The 25,315-nt window shown below is 41.1% G+C and overlaps 1 protein-coding gene across 1 annotated transcript in view; it reads left to right on the top strand.

Annotated features, from left to right (window-relative positions):
- Nucleotides 1-25,315, top strand: part of GAD2 (glutamate decarboxylase 2) — a 90,492-nt gene that overhangs the window by 30,172 nt on the left and 35,005 nt on the right. Inside the window, exons 8-10 of the mRNA XM_030940805.1 lie at nt 1,312-1,391; nt 23,646-23,700; nt 25,170-25,286. Coding sequence (XP_030796665.1) covers nt 1,312-1,391; nt 23,646-23,700; nt 25,170-25,286 — 252 coding nt within the window. The remainder of the gene's footprint in view (nt 1-1,311; nt 1,392-23,645; nt 23,701-25,169; nt 25,287-25,315) is intronic.

Here is a 25,315-nt window from a genome sequence, read left to right as displayed (position 1 = left end):
TGAACCTTGAGGACATTATACTAAGTTAAATAAACCAGTCACAAAAAGTCAAATGCTGTATGTTCCACTCATGTGAGGTACTTAGAGTAGTTAAATTCAGAGACAGAAAACAGAATGGTGATTTTCAGGGGTAGGGGATGGGGAGAATGAGGAGTTGTTTAATAGGCATGGAATTTTTTGCAAGATGAAAAGAGTTCTGAAGATGGATGAAGGTGATGGTTTGCACAACACTGTGAATATACTTGAGGCCACTGAAATGTACACTTAAAAATGGTTAATAAGGCTGGGTGCGGTGGCTCATGCCTGTAATCCCAGCACTTCGGGAGGTCGAGGCAGGTGGATCACCTGAGGTCAGGAGTTTGAAACCAGCCTGGCCAACATGGTGAAACCCCGTCTCTACTAAAAGTATCAAAAATTAACTAGACATGGTGGCAGGCACCTGTAATTCCAGCTACTTGAGAGGCTGAGGCAGGAGATCACTGGAACTCAGGAGGCAGGGGTTGCAGTGAGCTGAGATTGCACCACTGCACGCCAGCCTGAGTGACAAAAGCAAAACTCCGTCTCAAAAAAAAGTTAATAATGCACAGTAGTGCCTGTCGGGGCTGGGGTTGGGGGTGTGGGGGGAGGGAGAGCATTAGGAAAAATAGCTAATGCATGCTGGGCTTAATATCTAGGCGATGGGTGATAGGTGCAGCAAACCATCATGGCACACCTTTACCTATGTGACAAACCTGCACATCCTGCACATGTACCCTGGAACTTAAAATGAAAATAAAAAATAAATCAATAAAAATGGTTAAGATGGCATTGAAGTTATGTTGTTTCACCACTTTTTTTTTTTTTTTTTTTTTTTGAGACGGAGTTTCACTCTTGTCTCCCAGGTTGGAGTGCAATGGCGCGATCTTGGCTCACTGCAACCTCCGCCTCCCAGGTTCAAGTGATTCTCCTGCCTCAGCGTCCTGAGTAGTTGGAATTATAGGCGCCTGCCACCACACTCAGCTAATTTTTGTTTTTTTCCAATAGCGACAGGGTTTCACTATGTTGGCCAGGGTGGTCTCATACTCTTGACCTTGTGATCTGCCCACCTTAGCCTCCCAAAGTGCTGGGATTACAGGCGTGAGTCACCGCACCCGGCTGTTTCACCACAATTTTTAAAAAAGCACAAGTGAAGGATGCCATCTTCTCTCAGCAGCCCAGGCTTTGGAGGAACAGACTAGAAATAAAAGGAGAAAAGGAAAACAGAAAACAGCCAGTGGAATGGATCTTGTTTTTATATGGAACTAATTGCAAACATATATATATTTTTTACAGAGTCATTTTTCTCTCAAGAAGGGAGCTGCAGCCTTAGGGATTGGAACAGACAGCGTGATTCTGATTAAATGTGATGAGAGGTAAGCATGTATCGGCAACTCTTGTTGGTGAGCAATTTGCAAATTTCACATAAGTAGTGCCTTTTGGTCTGAAAATAGTAGAGGACCATGGGGCAGCAAGTCCACCTCCCTCCCAGCCTCTGCCAGCCTTTGTTTCTTTTTAACATGGGCTCCTGCTTCTATTGCTCAGATGTGGTTCCTTGATGCCATGGAACCTTCCACAGCCCTTGACTGAATCAAAACCTTTGTTAAATCAATCAAAATATTCTACACCAAGAAAGTGCAGAAAGACATTCATCACCTGGGCACATTAGCAACAGCAGGCACTTTGAGCACTGATTTATGGAGATGTCATCACTTTGGGCACCATAGATTGTGTAAGCTTGATGGGGTGATTATAGGAGGGGGCGCAGTTTAGGGAGCAGGAAGTAAATATTGCACCAGCAACTCAACAACTGGAACCAAAGGACTCAGGGAAAATCCCTGTCTTAATTGACACCTGAACTTCATAGGGACTCTGGGATTCAGTGCAGTGCTTTGTGGGGGAGATTTTAGAATGTCCACGTAAAGTATCACTGGCCTATAGGCCTGAAACCTACTAAAAATTAGATTCAGTCTCTAAAGTTTCATTAAGAATTTTCATTAAATTTAAAGGAAGCCACTTAATTGGCCATTTATTTATTTATTTATTTGTATTTATTAGTCAGATGTGTACTGATTGCCCACCATGTCACTAGGCTCTAGAAGAGCATAATACGTGATCCTGGCTCCCTGCCAGGATGTGAGCTAGGTGGGAAGAGGCAGTGTCGTCAGAAGGAGATAGTTACAGGGTTGAACTGCATGGCACGAAGTGCATGTTTGAACTTTGAGAAGGCATAGAAAGCTTCATGCAATAGGCAGGAATTGAGCTGGATTTTTTAAAATTAAGAGTGAGTTGGACAAGTGGAGGGAAAGGCAAGGGCAGGTACAGAAGATTGAATACCAGCAGCAAAGCTGTTACAGGAAAGGGGTCCTGATCCACATCCCAAGAGAGGGTTCTTAGATCTCCCGCAAGAAAGAATTCAGGGCGAGTCCATAGAGTAAAGTGAAAGCAAGTTTATTAGGGAAGTAAAGGATTAAAAGAATGGCTACTCCATAGACACAGCAGCCTGGAGGCTGCTGGTTGCCCATTTTTATGGTTATTTCTTGATGATATGCTAAACAAGGGGTGGATTATTCATGTCTCCCCTCTTTAGACCATATAGAGTACCTTCCTGACATTGCCATGACATTCGTAAACTGTCATGGTGCTGGTGAGAGTGTAGCAGTGAGGAGGATGACCAGAAGTCACTCTTGGGGCCATCTTGGTTTTGGTGGGTTTTGGCAAGGTCTTTGTGACCTGTATCTTGTGCTGACCTCCCATCTCATCCTGTGACTTAGAATGCCTTAACCGTCTGGGAATGCAGCCCAATAGGTCTCAGCCTCATTTTCCCCAGCTCCTATTCAAGATGGAGTTACTGTTGTTCACTTGCCTCTGAGAAAGCCATAGAAGGAGGAATGAGCACCTTGTGGGGTCCAGAAGCCAAGCCTTAGCAGAGGCATGGGGGAGGGGCAGCCATGGCAAATATGGTTGCTCACATGGAATTCAGAAAGCTCTAAAAATCCCGCTGGGCGTGGTGGCTCACATCTAATCCCAGCACTTTGGGAGGCTGAGGCGGGTGGATAACCTGAGGTGAGGAGTTCAAGACCAGCCTGGCCAATATGGTGAAACCCTGTCTCTACTAAAAATACAAAAATTTGCCAGGCGTGGTGGAGTGCGCCTGTGGTCCTAGCTACTCAGGAGGCTGACACAGGAGAATCCCTTGAACCCAGTAGGCGGAGGTTGCAGTGAGCCGAGATCATGTCTCTGCACTCCAGCCTGGGCAACAAAGCAAGACTCCATCTCAAAAAAAGGAAAAGAAGAAAAAGAAAATGGAACAGAAAAAAGAAAGAAAGAAAGAAAGCTCTAAAAATAGCCATGTTTACCTCTGTTAGCGAACCAAACTGAGGTTCACTTGCCAACAGCAGTGAGACCAAACATCCACATGGAGGTTTGCAGCAGGAGAAAGGAGGACATTTATTTGCACCGGCTTTTTTTTTTTTTTTTTTTTTTTAAGACGGAGTCTCGCTTTATCGCCCAGGCTGGAGTGCAGTGGTGTGATCTCGGCTAACTGCAAGCTCCACCTCCCGGGTTCACGCCATTCTGCTTCAGCCTTCCGAGTGGCTGGGACTACAGGCGCCAGCCACTATGCCCGGCAATTTTTTTTTTTTTTTTTTTTTTGTATTTTTTAGTAGAGACGGGGTTTCACTGTGTTAGCCAGGATGGTCTGGATCTCCTGACCTCATGATCCGCCCGCCTCGGCCTCTCAAATTGCTGGGATTACAGGCGGAGCCACCGCGCCCGGCCCCATCTTTCTTTTTCTAACTAGACATGATAACATGAGTATTTTTCCACATAATTACAAACACAAACACACTTAACTGTGTAAGATTTTAGATGTGACTATGTCAGAAAGCATTACGGTACATTTAGAGAGCTGGCTTTGGAGCTGAATTATTTAAATTCCAGTCTCAGCTCCAGCACTAGTCTGGGCAAATGCCTCTCTGTGCTTCAGTTTCTTTATCTGAAAAAACAAAAAAGTAATGACACCTGCTTCATAGGATTATTATGAAGATTCAATGTATTGACAAATGTAAAATGCTAAAAACAATCCAATAATGGGGTAAGTCCAAAGTATCAGTCCCCTGCTATACATCTTTATATTTCTCGTGTTACTGTTACAAATAACCTTTGTATCCATCAGTGAACGTCATTATGCGTCCATGGCTTCTCCATTTATGACAATTTCTTTGTATTCTTACTAATTAAAATCATATGAATGTTTTTAAGGAAATGGATGCATCACATTAGCCTTGCAAAACATTTCATCAATTTGTTCTCCTAGCAGCACTGTATAAGAGCATGTTGGAAAAAAATTTTAACTGTGCTATTAGGTAGATGGCATCTTTGACTCTATATTCATAATTCACATCATCTCTGTGACATGAGTTTAAGACTGAGAGCCTGGCCCTAATGGTCTAAGTGACATTGAAGTGTTTGGGCTCAGGAGCCAAGGAGAAAGCCTTGGACAGTCATTTGTAGCCACCATTGGGGTCAGAATCAATTAAAACGCTCTCGGCAGCCATTTTCTTTTTATTATCACATCCTTGTAAAAGTCAGATGTACAGTTCAGAACATCATGTAAGGCTGACAAGGTGAGAGAGTTCATGCTTGTTTCCCACAATGTGCTTTGTAAAGTTCATTCAGCCTTCCCAAAACACAAGCCTGGGCCTGCTCTCTATGGCTTTCATTTCTTGTAGTTACCCTTTCCCACCACACATTAGTCTATCAGTGGCTAGGTGATGGGTTTTATTATGTTCTACAGACAGTTGAAGGTTCACAACTGAAGAGAAATGTCCCAGTGAAAGAGAATAGTCTGTATCTTTCTAGCAATAAGCCCAATGCTGCAGGTGGAGGAAGATCCTGTGAGGTACATTTTTTTTCTTTCTTTTTGAGACAAGGTCTCACTCTGTCGCCCAGGCTGGAGTGCAGTGGCGCAATCTCAGCTCACTGCAACCTCTGCCCCCTAGTTCAAGACAGTCTCCTGCCTCAGCCTCCCAAGTAGCTGGAATTACAGGCGTGTGCCACCACACCCAGCTAATTTTTGTATTTTTAGTAGAGACAGGGTCTCACCGTGTCACCATGTTGGCCAGGCTGGTCTTGAACTCCTGACCTCAGGGGATCCACCCGCCTTGGCCTCCCAATGTTCTGGGATTACAGGCGTGAGCCACCATGCCCGACCTGGTTCCCCTTCTTTTTTTTTGAGACAGAGTCTTGCTCTTGTTGCCCAGGCTGCTGGAGTGCAATGGTGCAACCTTGGCTCACTGCAACCTCTGTCTCCTGGGTTCAAGCGATTCTCCTGTCTCAGCCTCCTGAGTAGCTGGGATTACAGGCATGTATCACCACGCCCGGCTAACTTTGTATTTTTAGTAGAGATGGGGTTTCTCCATGTTGGTCAGGCTGGTCTTGAACTCCCGACCTCAGGTGATCCACCCGCCTCAGCCTCCCAAAGTGCTGGGATTACAGGCGTGAGCCACTGTGCCCCACCAACCCTTTCTTAATTAGTAGTCACAGGGGCTAACTTTGGGTGACAGTTCAAAGTGAAACACGGTTCTCAGCTAAAACAAAACAAAACAAACAAATAAAAAAAGTTGTAGTAAATCTTTATTTGTTTGGACTAGGTTTTTTTAGAGTTGAAAATTAAAAAGCATTTTAATTTTATTAAATATACTCTTAAAAATGGAATAAGATAAGGTAATGTAAAACTTCAGTTCTCGTGGCTTTCATTTTGATGTGAAGTATTATAACTAAACAGGAATATTCTATTTTGTAAAAATTACTTATTAAATTTGAAAGAGGAAAATGTGTTAGATGAATACATGATTTCCTAAGTTATAGCTTGAGTTTTTCTTTCCTTGTTATCAAAAAGTTGAATATTCAGTGATGAGGTTCATGAATTTTTATTCATGTCATTCATATTTGTAAAATTTGAATTAGTGGAATCTAGATTCGTGATGTGTAGCTATAGCTAAGAATAGACAAGAAAAGTGTGTTAATATAGAGAGGAAGATAAACATTAGTGAAAGAAAACAGAGCAATATTTCAGAATCTGCTTGGGCCACTGAGCAAAAAGATGTTTCCCAAATATCCAGTCAAGGGAAGAGGAGAGAAAATTTCTATTGTATGGATGATAATTTGGAAGAATGGGGAGTTCCTATATGATGGAAGTGGGAGCCCTGTGAGCTCCATCTTTTGGCTGCAGGCAGTGGCCTTGACTGGAACACAATGGCAGACATGGTAGACGTAGTCCAGTCTAGCGTGAGATGAGCACAGGAGGGGAAGCACCATGATAGAGAAAGTACTGGCTGTTACTGATTCCCATCCAGTTCAGCAACTAGCGGAAGGATTATGGGAGTCATCCAGATAAAAAGGAGAGGCAAAAATGTCCCAGGCAGATGCCACAGCACATTCTAAACCAGGTCCCCAACCTTTTTGGCACCAAGGACCAGTCTCATGGAAGACAATTTTTCCACAGACAGGGCTGTGAGGGGTGGGGGTGGCAGATGACTTCAAGATGAAACTGTTCCACCTCAGATCATCATCAGGCATTACTTAGATTCTTTTTCTTTTATTTTTCTTTTATTTATTTTTATTTTTTTGAGACAGAGTCTCACTCTGTCACCCAGGCTGGAGTGCACTGGCATGATCTTGGCTCACTGCAGCCTCTGCCTCCCAGATTCCAGCGATTCTCCTGCCTCAGCTTCCTAGGTAGTTGGGTTTACAGGCCCCCGCCACCATGCCTGGCTAATTTTTGAATTTTTGGTGGAGATGGGGTTTCATCATGTTGGCCAGGCTGATCTTGAACTCCTGACCTCAAGTGATCTGCCCACCTCGACATCCCAAAACATTAATTACGATTCTCATAAGAAGCACACAACCTAGATTCCTCACATCTGCAGTTCACAGTAGGATTCCTGCTTCTATGAGAATCTAACGTCACTACTGATCTGACAGGAGACGGGGCTGAGGTGGGAATGCTGGCTCAGGGCTCACCTTCTGCTGTGTGACCGGTTCCTAAGAGGTCACCATTAGTACTGGTCCACAGTGCGGGGATTGGGGACCCCTATTCTAAACCATGGATGTGAGAAAGAACCTGGCTTTTTCAAGGAACTGAAAAGAAGAAAGGATTTGGTTAGAATGTCCTTGTCATGTGGGCCTTATAAGTCATGTTAAGCTATTTGGATTTCTCATTAAAAGACAAGGGACATCACTGAAGGGTTTTGAGCAGGGGAACGACAGCATATTTTTGTGTTAGAAAGATTATTTTAAATGCAGAGTGGATGGGATGAGAGACCGGAAGTTGGTCGATGTTGTAGTCATATGAATGGGAGATGGTGAGTAGTGGGCCGACCAGATGCAGAGCAATGGAGAAGGAGTGCTGGAGTGAATAGGAAGTGTTGGCTGATCGGTGAGCAGGTTGAGACAGGAGGCAAGAATGAATGAATGTCAGGCTTCTGGCTTGCCAGCTAAGTCCAGGCGGTGCTATTCTCTGAGATAAGGTACCCTGTCTGAGGTGAACAGTTCAGATTGGGAGATACTGAGTTTGAAGAGGTTATGAGACACCCAAGTGAGAGTGTCTGGTAGGCAGGTGGAAGTATGGGCCTGGAGCTCAGGAGGTACACTAGGGAGGCCGTGCAGAAGGCGGCCTGGGAAGGAACTCTCAGGATCATCCACACTTCAGGGACAGGCAGAGTAAGAGCAGCCTGCAAAGGAGATTGAGGAGGAGCGGCCAGAGTTGTCAGAGAATCAGAAACCGGGGCCACGAGGGCCATGAGAGTGTTTTCAGAGAAAGGAGTGGTCAGCAGAATGAAATGCTACAACAGGTGAAATGAGGGCCAACAACTGCCCATCAGCATGACTTCTAAGGAGGTGGCTGATGGCAAAGGCAGTTTCAGTGGAGGGGTGAGGCCAGAAGGCAATTTGCAGTGGGTTGGGGTGAGTGGTAGATGAGAAAAGGGAGAACTAATACAGACAAGGTCCAGGAGGTGGAGTAGTGAAGGGGAGGAGGCAGGGCTGAAGCTGGAGGGTAGCTTTGAATCCAGGGTGGCTTGTGGCTTTGTTGTTTAAAGGAGATAGGCTTATTGCCCGTTTCACTGAGGTGGAGGACCTGCTAGAGAGGAAATGTGAATTATGGAAGGAAAAAAGAAAGAAGAAGGAAGAGAGGGAGGGAGGGAGGAAGGAAGGAAGGAAAAGGAGTGGGGAGGGGGAAAGGGAAAGGGAGGGAGGAAGGAAGGAAGGAAGAAAGGAAGGAAAAAATAGCGAAGGTTTAATTTTCCTTGTTGAGTTTCCTAGTCTTTTGGCTAAAATTATGTAGAATCTTTCCCTGAGAAGCTCACACAAACTCTGAAATTATTTCAAATCCTAAAATTGGAAGGAAACACAGAGGAGAAAGCAACAGGAGTGTGATGTGTGATGGCAGGTGCAAGAAGGACTGGGGAGGAGTGGGGAGGAAGGAGGGGAGGGGCCAGCCTGGGCTTAGCCTATGTTGACAAGCTGCTAATGACTTTCAAATCAGACACCCTTAGAGTTGGAAATGTGCTCAGACCTTAGCTCGTCCAACGTTTTTTACATTGTATTATTAAAATAATTTCAAATTTAAAGGAAAATTACAAGAATAGTAAAAAGAATGCTCGTATACCTTACACTCAGATTCACCAGTTATGAACAGTCTGACACATTTGCTTTCTCTTTCTCTCAATATATACTGTATATAAAACCCAATATTGCATATTGAGTGTAATATTACACATATTAATTATTATTATATATATATAGAGAGAGAGAACCATTGAGAGAGAGAGAGAACCATTTGCAAGCTCCTTGCAGATGTCAGGCTGTTTTACTTAATATCTCAATGTATGTTTCCTAAAAACAAAGATATTCACTTACACAATCACAGGCCAATTATGAAAATCAGGAAATTTGACATTGATAGAATACTATTATTAAATGTACATACCTTATTCGTTTCTTCAGTTGTCCCAATAGTATCCATTATAGATATTTTTTCCCAGTCTGGGATCACACATGGCGTTTAGTCGTCATGTCTCTTTGGTCACCTTTAATCCGCAACGTTTCCTCTGCCTTCCTTTGTCTCTCATGACATTGATGTTTTTGATGAGTGGAGACCATTTAGTTTGCAGGTGATTTGGATTCGTCTGGTTGTTTTCCCATGATTAGATTCAAGTGATGCATTTGGCTCAGGACTTTAAGGAGGTGAAGCTTGGCTTGCTTGAGTGCATCTCATCTGGAGGTTCGTCCCATTATCAGTAATATCAACTTTGATTTTTTGGTGAAGGCAGTGTCTGCCAGGTCACTCCACTATGAAATGACTATTTTCTCCTTTGCAGTTAATAAGTATCTTGCAGGGGATGCTTTGTGTCTACATAAATACCCCGTTGCTTCTGAAATGTTCACCCACTAGTTTAGCATCTACTGATGATATTTCGCTGAATTATTGTTGTGATGGTTGCAGAACAGTAATTTTCTAACTCCGTCATTTCTTCTGTATTTATTAGTCCTTTCATTCCACTGTAGAGAAGAGATTTTCTCTTTTTGTTCTCTCTCCCCACCCCCTTGCTCTCTCTCATTTATTATCAGTATGAACTCAAAAGTATTTTTAGAAATTAATATGCTCGGCTGGGTGCGATGGCTCAGCTGGGTGGGAGGCTGAGGCTGAGGCAAGAGAATAACTTGAACCCGGGAGGCGGAGCTTGCAGTGAGCTGAGATCGTGCCACTGCACTCCAGCTTGGGAGACAGAGCGAGACTCTGTCTCTTTTTTTACGTCTCTTTTTTTAATTGTAATTTTTATTTTATTTATTTATTTACTTTTTGAGATGGAGTCCCACTCTTGTTGCCCAGGCTGGAGTGCAGTGGCGCAATCTCGGCTCACTGCAATTTCCACCTCCTGGGTTCAGGTAATTCTCCTGCCTCCGCCTCCCGAGTAGCTGGGATTATGGGTGCCTGTCACCATGCCCTGCTAATCTTTTTGTTTTTTTTTGTTTTTTTTTTTTTGGTAGAGATGGGGGTTTCACCGTGTTGGCCAGGCTGGTCTCGAACTCCTGATGTCAGGTGATCCCCCCCCCGCCTCGGCCTCCCAAAGTTCTGGGATTACAGGCGTGCACCACTGCACCCGGCCAACTCTGTCTCAAGAAAAGAAAAAACAAATTGATATGCTCTAGCACCTTCTTCCACTCATTCTCCCTGCTCCCTTCCATTTCTCCTTCTCTTTCTCCTCCCTTCAGGGCTCCCCTTACATTATCTAAATTACTCGTAATTTGTTTTAAAACCTTACAGAAAATAAATCTGACCAAGACGCATGATACCTAGTGGCAGAGGACTACAAGAGTCACCGGCTTTCCTAGCTCGCATGTAGCACAAGAATTATGTTAGCCATTTTGATTAATGCTTTTATACCACAAATTAGCTACTAGTGCTTTTATATACATTTTAGCCTTTCTTTTAAACGTTATCACTCCAGCTTTATAAATTACAGTTAGACTACACTTCCCTGCGCTTTTTAGTGCCACACTTTATCATACAATGGATTTAAACAATTCGAAGTATAAATAACCTGGGGTCATTATACTCTTTTATTAAATTAGCTGGATTGTAGCCAGTGCCTGAAGGTGGTTAGGGATGCTAATTAACTCTTTCAGGTCCTTGGGGAGCTGTTCAGTGCATTGTAGTGGGCTAGACTTCACAGAGACACTGAATAAATTATTCCTGAGCAGGACTGTGGGAAGCCCTCTGAGGGGCGTATTTCCTGTGGGTGTAGATGCAGAGAACTCAGGGATGCTAGTACTGTGTGTACTTCATTCTGCCCTGTCTCAGGAAGGACTATAATAACAGCTGGCACTGATTGAGAGGCACAGTTCTAGCCACTTTACAAAATTGACCTAATTAATTCGTTTAATTAGAGACACAAAATAGTATATTCTTTCACATTTATCTGGTGCTGACATAGTTTGTGAAGTGATTCCACACACACAACAGTTTTAAAGAGTATGGCAAGTTTTCTTTCATAGCCTGTCACAGGGACTATGTCCAAGGTCACATGGCTTGTAAGTGAAGAGTCAGGGTGTGGAGTCAGAAGAGAACCCTTAGTGTTCACACATTTAAACAGAGCTCCTTTTTTTATTGTGATAAAATACACATAACATAAAATTTCCGACCTGAGCCATTTTTAAGTGTGCATTTCAGTGGTATGAAATACACATGTTGGCCGGGCGCGGTGGCTCAAGCCTGTAATCCCAGCACTTTGGGAGGCCGAGACGGGCGAATCACGAGGTCAGGAGATCGAGACCATCCTGGCTAACACGGTGAAACCCCGTCTCTACTAAAAAAAATACAAAAAACTAGCCGGGCGCGGTGGCGGGCGCCTGTAGTCCCAGCTACTCCGGAGGCTGAGGCAGGAGAATGGCGGGAACCCGGGAGGCGGAGCTTGCAGTGAGCTGAGATCCGGCCACTGCACTCCAGCCTGGGCGACAGAGCGAGACTCCGTCTCAAAAAAAAAAAGAAATACACATGTTGTGCAACCATCATCAATATTCATCTCCAGAACTCTTGTCACGTTGCAAAACTGAAATTCCATGCTCATTTAACACTAACTCCCCACCACACCCTCCCCACTATCCCCAGGAAACGCCCACTACACTGTCTCTACGAATTTTACTACTCCAGGTTCACTTACGTGAACAGAATCATACAGGATTCAACTTTTTATAACTTGTCTATTTCACAATGTTCTCAAGGTTTATCCGTGTTGTAGCATGTGTCAGAATTTCCATCCTTTTTAAGGCTGAATAATATTCCATTGTATGTGTAGATCACATTTTGTTTATCCGTTCATCCATTTATGCATACTTCCTTGGGTTGCTTCCACCTTTTTTTTTTTTTTTAAGACGGAATCTCACTCTGTCACCGAGGCTGGAGTGCAATGGTGCAGTGTTGGCTCACTGCAACTTCTGCCTCCCAGGTTCAAGCGAATCTCCTGCCTCAGCCTCCCGAGTAGCTGGGCCTACAGGTGCACACCACCATGCCTGGCTAATTTTTATATTTTTAGTAGAGACGGGGTTTCACCATATTGGTTAGGCTGGTCTCAAACTCCCGACCTCAGGTGTTCGACCCACCTCAGCTTCCCAGAGTGCTGGGATTACAGGCATGAGCCACTACGCCCAGCGTTACTTCCACCATTGACTAATAGGCATAATGCTGCAATGAATATGGGGTGAAAAATTACATCTTCAAGACTGCTTTCAGTTGTTTTGGAGTAGATACCTAACAGTTGAATTGCTGGATCACATGGTAATTCTAGCTTTGATTTGTTGAGGAACCATCACACTTTTTTCCTCAACTGTTATATCATTTTACATTCCTGCCAGCAGTGCCCAGGGTTGCAATTTCTCCACATCCTCACTGACACTTGTTATTTTTGGGACTTCTGGTTCGTTTGCTTGTTTTTCATAGCAGCCATCCTTATGGGTATGCAGTGGCATTTCACTGTGGTTTTCATTTGCATTTCCATGATGATTAGTGGTGTTGAGGATTTTTTTTTTTCATGTGCTTAGTGCTTACTGGACATTTGTATGCTTTTTTTGGAGAAATGTTTACTCAGGTCTTTTGGATTCATTTTGTTATTGCTGTTGTTGAGTTTTAGGACTTCTTTATTCTGGATATTAATCCTTTATCAGATATATAATTTGCAAATATTTTCTCCCATTCTGTGAGTTTCCTTCTTACTCTGTTGATAGTATCTTTTGTTGTACAAGTTTGTAATGTTCATGAAGTCAGAGTTTTCTATTTTTTTTCTTTTGTTGCCTGAACCTTTGGTGTGATATCCAAGAAATCATTGCCAAATCCAATGTTATGAATGTTTTGTCCTATGTTAAGAGTTTTATAGTTTTAGTTCTTACATTTAGATCTCTGATCTATTTTGAGTTAATTTATATTGTGTTATATAAGAGATGGCTGCTTTTTAAAAATAATAATGACAACACAATTCTCCTATTCCAGAAGCCACACATATTCATTGTAGAAAAATAAGCAAATAAAAGTACCTAGATATAATCTCTCATAATGTTTGATGCATGTAGTTTAAAATATATTTACATATGTTTTAACATAAAAGAAACTATAACTACTGACTAGAAATTTGTTTTTTACATAACAAATATTATGGACAACTTGCATGCCTTAGAAATTCTTCAACACAATTCTCATTCACTAATAATCTACTGTTTAGAATTTGTATTCCTTAACAAATCTGTTGTTGAACATTAAGTTGTTTTAAAGTTTTACTATTAAAAAATGCTGTTATAAACGTTATTGCAGCTAAATATTTGCACATATCCTTGTATTATTTTCTTAAAATAACTTCCATCTGGGTGTGGTGGCTCACCCCCGTAATCCCAGCACTTTGGAGGGCCGAGGTGGGCGGATCTGAGGTCAGGAGTTTGAGACCAGCCTGACCAACGTGGTGAAGCCCTGTCTCTACTAAAAATAAAAAATTGGCTAGGTGTGATGGCACGTGGCTGTATTCCCAGCTACTCGGGAGGCTGAGGCAGGAGAATCACTTGAACCCCAGAGGCGAAGGTTGCAGTGAGCCAGGATCGCGCCACCGCACTCCAGCGTGGGCGACAGAGCAAGATACCGTCTCTCAAAAACAAAACCAAAACAAAAAACAAAAACACTTCCCAGATGTAGAATTTCTGAGCCCAGGACTGTGTCTATGCTGAGTTATGATACTTGCTGTCATGTTGCGTTCAGAAAAGACTCAGCCATTTACACTCCCACAGTACTATAAAGGGGTGCCTACCCACTATGTCCTCACTCATGCTAGGAATTAAAACCTTAAGTGATGTGGGTCAATCTGATGGATGGAGCTTTTTTATTATTCATGTTTTCATTTACATTTTGATAATTAGCAAAGCTGAGTATTTGTTTTATTTTTGTGAGTCATAGTTGGTATATATATTTATGGGGTACATGAGATGTTTTGACAGACACAGGCATGCAACGTGAAATAAGCACGTCATGGAGAATAGGGTGTCCATCCCCTCAAGCATTTATCCTTGCAAAGTTGAGTACTTTATACTTATCAGTTATAGTTCAAAAAGAAAAAGAAAACAAAGCTCTCTTTTGTCCTGTATGTTGCAAATGTTTTCTAAAGTGTATCATCTGCTTTTTGATTTCATTTGTTGTATTTTTCAAAATGTTTCAATTTTTGGTAGTCAGAGTGATCATCAATTACTTATTTTTTCCCGTTAATGTCTTTAGAAAATGTTTTCCATTCTTAGAACATGTTAATATTCATTTGTTTTCCCCTAGAAACTTTGCGTTATTATTTAAATAGTTGATTTAACTGAAATTTATTTTGTTCTATGGTGTTTGGTAAGTATGTAATATTTTCTTCTTCCTTCCTTCCTTCATTTCTTCCTTCCTTCCTTCCTTCCTTCCTTCCTTCCTTCCTTCCTGTCTTTCTTTTTGGCCAAATGGTGTTCCAATACCCTCAACCCCTGTTAATCACCCATCTACTATTTGTATGAGTTTGACTTTTTTAGATTCTGTATATATAAATGACATCATGCACTATTTGTCTTTCTGTGTCTGGCTTATTTTACTTAGCTGATGTCCTCCAGTTTCATCCATGTTGTCACATGACAGAAACTGTCATGTGACAGTTCTTTTTCATAACTGAATAATACTCCATTTATATATTTATTGTATTTTTTCTTTATCTGTTTACCTGTTGACAGACACATAGGTTGTTTCTAAATCTTGGCTATTGTGAGTAATGCTGCAGTGAACATGGAAGTGTGGTTATTTCTTTGAGACAGTGATTTTATTTCCTTTGGATACATACCCAGAACTGAGATTTCTGGATCATATGGAATTTCTGGGTTGTTTTTTTTTTTCTTGAGGAACTTTCATGCTGTTTTCTATAAGGGCTACACCAATGTATAAGGGTTCTCTTTTCTCTGTGTCCTCTCCAGCACTTGTTATCTTTTGACTTTTTTATAATAGCCATCCTAACAAATGTGAGATGATATGTCATTGTGGTTTTGATTTGCATTTCCCTGAAAATTAGTCATGATTAGTGATTAGCACCTTTTTATATACGTATGTCTTCTTTGGAAAACAGGTCTATTCAGATTCTTTGTCTATTTTTAAATTAAGTTATTTGGGAGTTTTTGCTATTGAGTTGTATGAGGTCCTTATATGTTTTGGATACTAACCTTTTATCTGATATAAGGTTGCAAATATTTACTCCCATTCCATGGGACGCCTTTTCATTTTGTTAACTGTTTCCTTTACTGTGCAGAAACTTTAGTTTTGTATAGTCATACTTGTTTATTTTTGCTTTTATTGCCTCTGCTGTTGGTATCACATCCAAAAAGTCATTGCCAAGACCAATGTCATGGAAGTTTTCCCCTATGTTTTCTTCCTAGTAACAGTTTCAGGTCTTAGGTAAGTCTTCAATCCATTTTGGGTTGATTTTTGTGTATGGTGTAACATAAGGATCAAATTTTAATTTGTTGCATGTGGATATCCAATTCTCCTGGCACTATTTATCAAAAAGATTGTCCTTTCCCCATTGTGTATATAGATGGCACCTTTGCTGATGATTAGTTGACCACTTGGGCCTAGGTTTATTTCTGGGCTTTCTCTTTGTTCCATTGGTCTGTGTATCTGTTTTTATTCCAGTGCATACTGTTTTTATTACATAGCTTTGTAATATAATTTGAGATCAGGAAGCATGATGTCTCCAGCTTTTTTCTCCTTTTTCAAGATTACTTTAGCTATTCATGGTTGTTTGTGTTTCCATATGAATTTTTGAGATTGTTTTTTCTATTTCTGTGAAAAATGCCACTGAAATTTTGACAGGTATTTCAATGGAATCTGTAGATAGCTTTGGGTAGTATAGACATTTTGACAATATTGACTCTTCCAATTCATCAACATAAGATATCTTTCCATTTATTTGTATGTTTCTTCAATTTCTTTCATCAATGTTTTATAGTCTCATCGTATTGATCTCTCACCTTTATGGTTAAATTTATTTCTAAGTATTTTATTCATTTTGATGGCATGTAAATGAAACTGTTTCCTTGATTTCTTTTCTGGATAGTTTTTTTCTAGTGTATGGTAGCACAACTGATTTTTATGTGTTAATTTTCATATCTTGGAATTTTACTGAATTCATTTATAGTTCTAACAACTTTCTGGTGAAGTTTTTGGTTTTCTCTGTATAAGATCACATCATCTAAAAACAGAGACAATTTAGCTTATTCTTTTCTGATTTGAATGTCTTTTACTTCTTTTTCATACCCAATTGCTCTGGCTAGGACTTCCAATACTAAGTTGGATAGAAGTGGCAAGAGTGAGCATCCTAATCTTGCTCCTGATCTTGGAGGTACTATCCAGTGAAGCTATTAGGTCCTGGGCTTTTCTTTGATGGGAGATTTTTGATTACTGATTCAATTCCCTTATTCATTATTGGTCAGTTAGAATTTTCTGTCTCTTAAGAAGAATGTTGTTGTCCCAAATTTAATGGAAATGTATTTAGGCTTTTGCATTTAGATATGATGTTGATTCTTGGTTTGAAGTAGATTTTTTTTTATTGTGTTAAGAAAGTGTCTTCTAGGCCAGGCACAGTGGCTCACGCCTGTAATCCCAGCACTTTGGGAGGCTGAGGCGGGTGGATCACCAGATCAGGAGATCGAGACCATCCTGGCTACCATGGTGAAACCCCATCTCTACTAAAAATACAAAAAATTAGCCGGGCGTGGTGGCGGGTACCTGTAGTCCCAGCTGCTCGGGAGGCTGAGGCAAGAGAATTGTGTGAACCCGGGAAGCAGAGCTTGCAGTGAGCTAAGATGGCGCCAATGCACTCCAGCCTAGGTGACAAGGCGAGACTCCGTCTCAAAAAAAAAAAAAAGTGTCTTCTTAATTTACCAAGAATTCTTTTGTTTCATCTCTTCTCTTCCCACCCTCTTCTCTTTCTCCTTCTCCTCACCCACTTCCTTCTCTTCTGGAATGGATGTTCACTCTCATCAACTGAGATGATTTTCTAATTTTGGTCTATTGATGAGTTGTGCTAAAAGGATTTCCTAGTAGTACACAACTTTGCATTCTTGCAACAAATCCCACTTGATCCAATGCTAATCTTGAATTTCCTTCAGGATTATATTTTCCAATATTATATTTAGGATTATTGTAGCTATATTTGTAAGATGTATCTATAGGTTTCTCTGGGCTATCTCTGATGAGTTTTTTTTTTTTTTTTTTTTGAGACGGAGTCTCGCTCTAGCCCGGGCTGGAGTGCAGTGGCCGGATCTCGGCTCACTGCAAGCTCCGCCTCCCGGGTTTACACCATTCTCCTGCCTCAGCCTCCAGAGCAGCTGGGATTACAGGCGCCCGCCACCTCGCCCGGCTAGTTTTTTGTATTTTTTAGTAGAGACGGGGTTTCACTGTGTTAGCCAGGATGGTCTCGATCTCCTGACCTCGTGATCCGCCCGTCTCGACCTCCCAAAGTGCTGGGATTACAGGCTTGAGCCACCGTGCCCGGCCTCTGATGAGTTTTGCTTTCAGAATTATCTAGCTTCAGAAAATTCATTCTGCAGCTTTCCTTTGACCGCTCTATAAGAGTTTAAAGAGTATTATATGTTATTAGTAAACTTGTTAAAATTTACTATCCAGGCCTGGCATTTTGAGGTGGGGGCAGATTTTTGGCAACTTTTCTCCCACTTATTTCTTGGTTATTAGGTTTTTGGGTTTTTTTTTTTCAAATTTCCTTATATGCTTGAATCAATTCTTGTAATTTACCTTTCTGAGGGAAAAATTATTTATTTTCTCAAAAACTTTAAGATTATTATAAAGCTTTACATAGAATGCTTTAAAAATATTAAAATCTCTTTATTCATAACATCTCTCTCCTTTCAAATGTTACATTTTCTCTCTTTTATTTCTTGGACTAATCAGGTATTTGTGTATCTATTGATATTTTCAATGTCCCATCTTTTGAATTTATTAAGTTTACTTTTTATTAAGTTTTCTAATTCACTAAAAACATTATTTCTGGCCGGGCACAGTGGCTCAAGCCTGTAATCCCAGCACTTTGGGAGGCCGAGACGGGCGGATCACGAGGTCAGGAGATCGGACCATCCTGGCTAACACGGTGAAACCCCATCTCTACTAAAAAATACAAAAAACTAGCCGGGCGAGGTGGCGGGCGCCTGTAGTCCCAGCTACTCGGGAGGCTGAGGCGGGAGAATGGTGTAAACCCAGGAGGCGGAGCTTGCAGTGAGCTGAGATCCGGCCACTGCACTCCAGCCTGGGCAACAGAGCGAGACTCCGTCTCAAAAAAAAAAAAAAAAATTATTTCTTCTTTCTGCCCACACTGTTGCTGTTTCCCCAGCTTTTTGGATTAATCAATTTAGTTATTTTTATTCTCTGTTATTTAATTTCAGAAGCACTCAGGGCTATACATTTTCCTCTGAGAATGATTTAGGATGCTTCTCATGTTTTTATAAGTTTTATTCTCATGTCATTAATTTTTAATGTTCTGTAATTGCCATCTTGATTTCCTCTTGGACTCCAAAGTTATTTATTTAGAGTAGCCAAGCATGGTTTCTTACATGGTAACTTGAACTTTTATCATAGTCCTTTTTTCTCTCTCTCTCTACAGATACTTTTAGGGAAGACAGACAGTAGTTTGGGGAGAAGGAGGAGTGATGTGAGGTGGTCAGCACACTTTCTTGCCCATACAGTTTCCCTCATCATATACCTCCCTGTCAGCTCTAATACTACCCTTCAAGGGCAGCAGTAATGAGGTTTCACTAGACAAAAGAAAATATCTCCTTACCATATCATGACTGGAGTCTCAGTTGCACATCACTTGCGTTGTTGTATAGTCATAGTATGTGTGCTAAGTAAATGCTTTTGGAGGAAGTCAATGGAAAGAATAAATATTACTAGAATTATACACAAAAAAATCACCCAAAATATCCTTTTCTTATAACCTGACAATAATGCTAAGTGATTCAATTGCGCACATTGGAAAATAAATCTTAAAAGAGAAAATATTGATCATTACAGTTAAAGTTCTTTTTCCAAATCCAACTATGTATTTGGATTTCATTATTTATAACGAATAGAAAGTTCACTATTTATAATTCTGGTAAAATTCTTTGCAAAGGACTTGGTTTTGTAATACAAGTACTTCTTAAATGGTCAGTTTTGACTTTTGTTAGTTTAGTTATCTTAGGATCCTTTCCCAAGACAGGCTACCCATGTTAGTATCAGCTATGTAAAGACATGGGGAGCTCTTTTCCCCAGGAGAAATCTCTGGTAATTTTTGCTGCTTCTCTGCAATTCATCTTCAACAGTGTTTTCCCCAAGTGAGTCTACGCAATTTCTCTAGTCACTACACAGTCTGTGCAATTTGAAAATTCACCTACATGCATTAACTCTCCTTGCTATCTTGATAGGATAGTTTTGCCTAGCACTGACCAGTTTGAAAAGCAAATATAAACAAACAACTAGCAGGTTTTTGTTACTGCTATTGCATTTGGATGCTACACTAGGTAGAACAACATCGTCAAATATGTTTTAGGACGAGGTTACATGCTTTTATTATTTACTAGCCAGTGCTGATAGCAGTAATTGGGGTCACTGGACTACTCAATTCAGGAGGCTTCCAGAAAACCACATGGACATTTTGCACATGTCATTACAATCGTAGAACTCAACCTGAAAAATTTTTTTGTTAAGTCAAGGTAGTTGTACAGTGCCAAGAGGCTAGGTTTTGCTATCAGACAGCTCTAGATTTGAAATCTGCCTCCTGCTAGCTGTGTGACATTCTGCAAGTCACATAATGCTAATGATAACAATAACAATACTACTGCTAATAACAACATAACAGCGTTAGACTGTCAAACAGGCATCTAGTGGTTACCAAATGTTAGGCAGAGTTTGCTTAATATTGTTTATACCTACTCTCTTATTTAACTCTCATACAAATCTGAGACAAATACTATTATCATTTTATAAATGAGTAAAAACAAGAAAATACTTCAACTACACACAGTTAGCATATATGATCTGTGGCAGGAACCCACTATTCTATCTCCAGATTTCAAGCTTTTAACCATAGTCAACTGCCTTTCTGAACCTCAGTTTCCTAATCTGCACTGTAAGTGCAAAATAACTATCTCGTAGGGTCAGGAGGAGGAGCAGGGATCTCACAGTTACTGCTTCTAAAACTAGTCATTTATCATTGCTGCTGGTAGTGTTGCTATTATATAACCTTTAGTCAATTTCTAATAGGAAGGATATATGAATACTTTCTTCTTTGCACTCATGTTTTTAGGAATAGAGCTAAGCCCTACTCACTTAGGAAAGGCTGTTAGTATCTCTAGTTTCAGCAGGGCCAATGAACAGGGTCAACTAGTGACTCAAGCACCCCATATGTGACCATCTGCAAGCCTGCCTAGAAATACAGACTCTCCAGTAACCTGCTTTCTTTGGTAAGATAATCAGTTCTTTCCTTTGGAGCTATGGGGAGTTAGGCATGAATCTGGGACCATGGTCCGAGATACATTCTGTGTCTTTTTGCTTCTTCCCACAAACAGAAGATCTTTCCTGCTGGTGGTTCTACCTGTCGTTCTTCCTGGGATTTTGCCCAGTCAACTTAAGGGAGCTATCTGACCCTATAGCATCATATGACTTTTTTTTTTTTTTTTTTTGAAATGGAGTCTCACTCTGTCACCCAGGCTGGAGTGCAGTAGCACGATCTCAGCTCACTGCAACCTCTGCCGCCCAGGTTCAAGCAATTCTCCTGCCTCAGCCACCCGAAGTAGCTGGGACTATAGGCATGCACCACCATGCCCAGCTAATTTTTCTATCTTTAGTAGAGACGAGCTTTCACCATGTTGGCCAGGATGGTCTCAATATCTTGACCTTGTGATCCGCCTGCCTCGGCCTCCCAAATTACTGGAATTACAGGCGCGAGCCACCGCACCTGGCCAGCGTCATATGACTTCCTAAAGGCTACTGCTAACCAAGCATCTTAATGCAAAACACCTTGTCCAAAGCAGCAGTCTGTTTCAATGGCCCTGACTTTAGTAGCAGTCCCTTCTTAAACACTAACAGCTAACTGAGAGCAGTGTTCTAAAGCATCAGTGGCTACTTAATTGTAAGCTTAAAGGCTGGATATGTAATTATTAAAGATATATGCTTACGTTATAGAAATACTTTTGGACCACACAAAGAGTATGGAACAGTCGCCATCCAAAGCCTCCCAGGCACGAGGCGATGCTTGTGCAGAAAGACCAGGACTGACGAGACAGCCTCTAATCTGCAGGGGACAATCTGCTGGTTGTCACCCAGTCATCTCTGTCCCCGCAACATATGGACAGGCAGGGGATGGACAAAGCTACATCTGGAGCTCCTTCTGCTCAGTGCCCTGCAGCCATGAAGGCTCCAAACCATGGCACATATGAAAAGTACTTAGTGTGTTACACAGTTAAATACCTCCCAGGCTAAAATGTCCCAAGCAGCTTTTCTTAACATATGGACCCAGGTCTTCCTTCATCAGAATCACCTGAGTGACTGATGAACATGCAGATTCTTGTGCATATTTGTCTATTTATCAGTTCATTTGGCTCCCTTGATAGCATGGAAGCCCTGGAGAGTAGAAGCTGTCTCGTTTACCCTGCTACCCCAGTTCCTACAACACTGCTTGGCACTCAGCAAGTGTGCAATAAATATTTGTGGGATGAATTAATTCCGGGGTCCTATGCTGACCTACTAAATCAAAATCCCTAAGAATGGGGCCATGCATTTTAAACAGGGACTTGGGTGATTATTATGCTCACTAAATTTTAAGAACCAGCATTCTAAGGTAATTCGGCCAATTCTAAAATAGAGAAAAAGATGGCAAATTTCCTCCCCCAAGGCCTCCCTATTCACTATCTGGTCAGACATTAAGGTAAACATATTACTAGACTTAGGTTAAACTTTCCCTTCTAGTCATATTCCTCCAGCAAATGTTTATCTACCACCTGCCATATCTCAGGCTCTGCGTCCTAAATAGACAAAACAAATATAGGTTTGGAAGGCAGAGTGTCCAGGAGAGACTAGAGCCACCCCCATTTCTTTCCAATCTGCCAGAGGTGCATGAGTTGATGGTTTGACAAGCCTACTCCCTCCTCCTGCCCAAATCTCGCTGATATAGGAAAGAAACAGACTATACGTTCATTACTGTTTTCCCAGCAGGTTTGGATAACACCTCTGGTTCATGAAAGTCAGATGTGATCTTGAAAGATTTATTTTATCTTAAAATAATCCAACCTTTCCAAACAGGTTTCCTATATGTTTGGCACCTTTGAGTTTGTTTTGTAAGCTTAGATTATATTTCTAGTTACTCCCTGGACTTTTACCGCTATTTGATCTTGGGCAGTCACTTCTCCTCTCAGGCTGTTGCCTTATTTGAAAAATGAGAAGGTTCAACTAGAATCAGGCATGTCTTGGAGCCCCTTCTAATTCGAATGGACCCTCATCTTTGACTCCTCAGTGCCATCTTAATGCCTTACACTTAATAAAATGTTAGGTATGATATGATTTAATGAGCAAATAATGATTGTTAAGCTAGTCTACTCAAAATTCTCCCAAGCAAAGGTGTTTAACTTGTGGTAAACTTGGGTAAAATTCAAGATTTGCAAAAAACAATTTCTAAGAGTTCTCATTCTCAATTTTCTTGTTTACCTGCAAAAACACTATGGCAATTTAATGTGCTTTAAACTTTATGTGAAAGGTAAAGATAATACCCACATTTTCTCAGAAATTTGAACATTTTGTTTATATCAGAGCAGGAGCAAGGTGCTTTAGTACAGCCTGATCTGATCAGGTTGAAAATCACTGCTTTAAGGGATGCATTTACCTGCCTGGATGAGGCATGACTATCATTTCTGACACGTTTTGCAGACTCCTGACCGTATTATGTTGTTCTCCGTAGAACGATTACCATGACCCTCTGCTGTGCACAGAACCTTCTTATTAAGTCATCCTCTTAATTCAGTTAAAACAAGCCTGATTTGGAGCAAAATGTTTGGCAATGAAAGGAGAGTTCAGAAAAACCTTTTTATTCCAAATCTTTTAATAAACCGACCTGCAATTTCACATACCATTGAAACAGCAGGAAGAGAAAATCCATTCTGAAACATCTGGATGAGCTACCTAATGACATTCCAAGTGCTAAAAGCATAAAGAAGGCCAAAAATTCATGGGCTCACGTTTCAAACATCCTTTCAACCCTAAAAATGCTTTTCCTAAAACAAAAACACAGATACTGCTTTGCTTACTATTGTAATGATCGTGGTACGGGAGGCAGAGAAACATTCTTTAAGTCAAAATAGCTCTCTGGAGGTTGCTAACATGGCCAAATGCATCCTTCCTGGAAACAGTCAAGCAGTTGTTTTCACCAAGTATTGTTATCAACAGTTTAGGGTTGGACTTTACTCTCCTACGGCCACTTACATTGTAAAGATGATGAAGCAAATTATTCAAAGCAAACTGTATTTATTTTTCCTTCCAGAGGGAAAATGATCCCATCTGATCTTGAAAGAAGGATTCTTGAAGCCAAACAGAAAGTAAGTTTCTGCCAGGATCTTTATCCAGCCCATATTTCTATTTTCATCCAGCAGAGAACAAAGTGTGTTTTGGTTTTATTTTTAAAAAAGTATCCGAACCTCAATTTCCCAGATTTAATGAGAATGTAGAATTCTGCATCCAGTCACTATTTATTTCTCTGGATTATAGGCTCTGCTTTAGAAAAGTTTAAATTGCTGAATAAATATTATATACAGAGATACAGTGAGAGTTTCCAAAGCATTTGTCTTCCTAGGTACTGAGGGTTAGCATGAAACACACATACATTTGAAAGAGTATTTTCGGAGGCAGGGAAATAGCAGAATGCTAATGCAGTATGTGAGGGACTCTGGTGCGGTTCTTCAAAAGGGGCCAGTTTTTCCTGTCTAGGTGCATGATGTTAGCATTGGCTCTCCAGACATCTTATTTTGCAGGAAGCAATTTAGAACTCTTTTTAGAAGTAACAAGTTCTGAATGCCTGGCCAAGATTCCCAAAGCTCTAGAAAGTCATTTACAACCTGGAATGGCTCACAAATCAGAGAATTTGTTTCTAGAATTCTCTGTTTACCATTTGGTAGATATAATCTACAGTTCCTGATTTAATAAGATACACATGCATTTTATTATTAGGAACTCAGAAATCATTATTTACGTTCATATGCCCTTACTCGTTTGGTTTTGGTTTACTAAGTGCAGGCAGCAGCAGCAGGTTTCCCTCCTTCTTGTGCAGGTACTAGGACTACTTCCAGTAACATCAACTACAAGATTAAACCTTTGCTGCCACCTAAAGACTGACACCGTAACATCACATTCTATAGACAGGACAGAGTCCTTATGGAATGAGGGACTATGGCGATCCTGTCTGTGGCATTCTCCTGCCTTCTTCCAGCCTGTTATTTCAGTCAGTTTTCATTTAGCCATGGCCAGAGAGACTGAGGACTAGTTAGACGGATAAAAGTCATGGCTTAGTATTTTAGCTCCTCCGTGCTGAAATGCCAAATGAATTATCTGGGCATTTTCCAAATAGGAATAATGGGCTGGTCAAAGCTACTTCTCTTCATTCTCCTGCCTACTCACTCTAGGGGATTTATGAAGTTCGGAGGCCTCGGTGTGAATAAGGAACACTTGAAAGTGAGCAAAGGGGGTTAAAAGGGCCAGAAAGTCTACCGGGAATATATACATGTATCGGGGACATCCCTTGACAGCCTCTGGGTTCACTACAGCTTCTTCTGAGAATCGAAATGTCTGTTCTTATAAGACACAGTCAGGTCCAACAGCATGGCCTAGAGAACTCAGATTCCAGAGAGTGAACATCAATTTGTCGCAGGCCTCGGGATGTCAGTAACTCTTCTGCTACTACCCCAAATTCAGACGAGTCTGTTAAGGAGAGAATTCCCATTGCTTCGAATCAGCTTTTTAAAAGAACCCTTGACTCTGTTTCCCATGATTTGGGGCTTTCTCGTTTGCACAGGGATTTGTTCCTTTCCTCGTGAGTGCCACAGCTGGAACCACCGTGTATGGAGCATTTGATCCGCTCTTAGCTGTCGCTGACATTTGCAAAAAGTATAAGATCTGGATGCATGTGGATGTAAGTATCCCATAGGGACTGGCCACTAA

This window comes from Rhinopithecus roxellana, chromosome 11 (genome assembly GCF_007565055.1).
Source record: "Rhinopithecus roxellana isolate Shanxi Qingling chromosome 11, ASM756505v1, whole genome shotgun sequence".
NCBI lineage: Eukaryota > Metazoa > Chordata > Mammalia > Primates > Cercopithecidae > Rhinopithecus > Rhinopithecus roxellana.
This window is presented reverse-complemented; position numbering and strand designations above follow the sequence as displayed.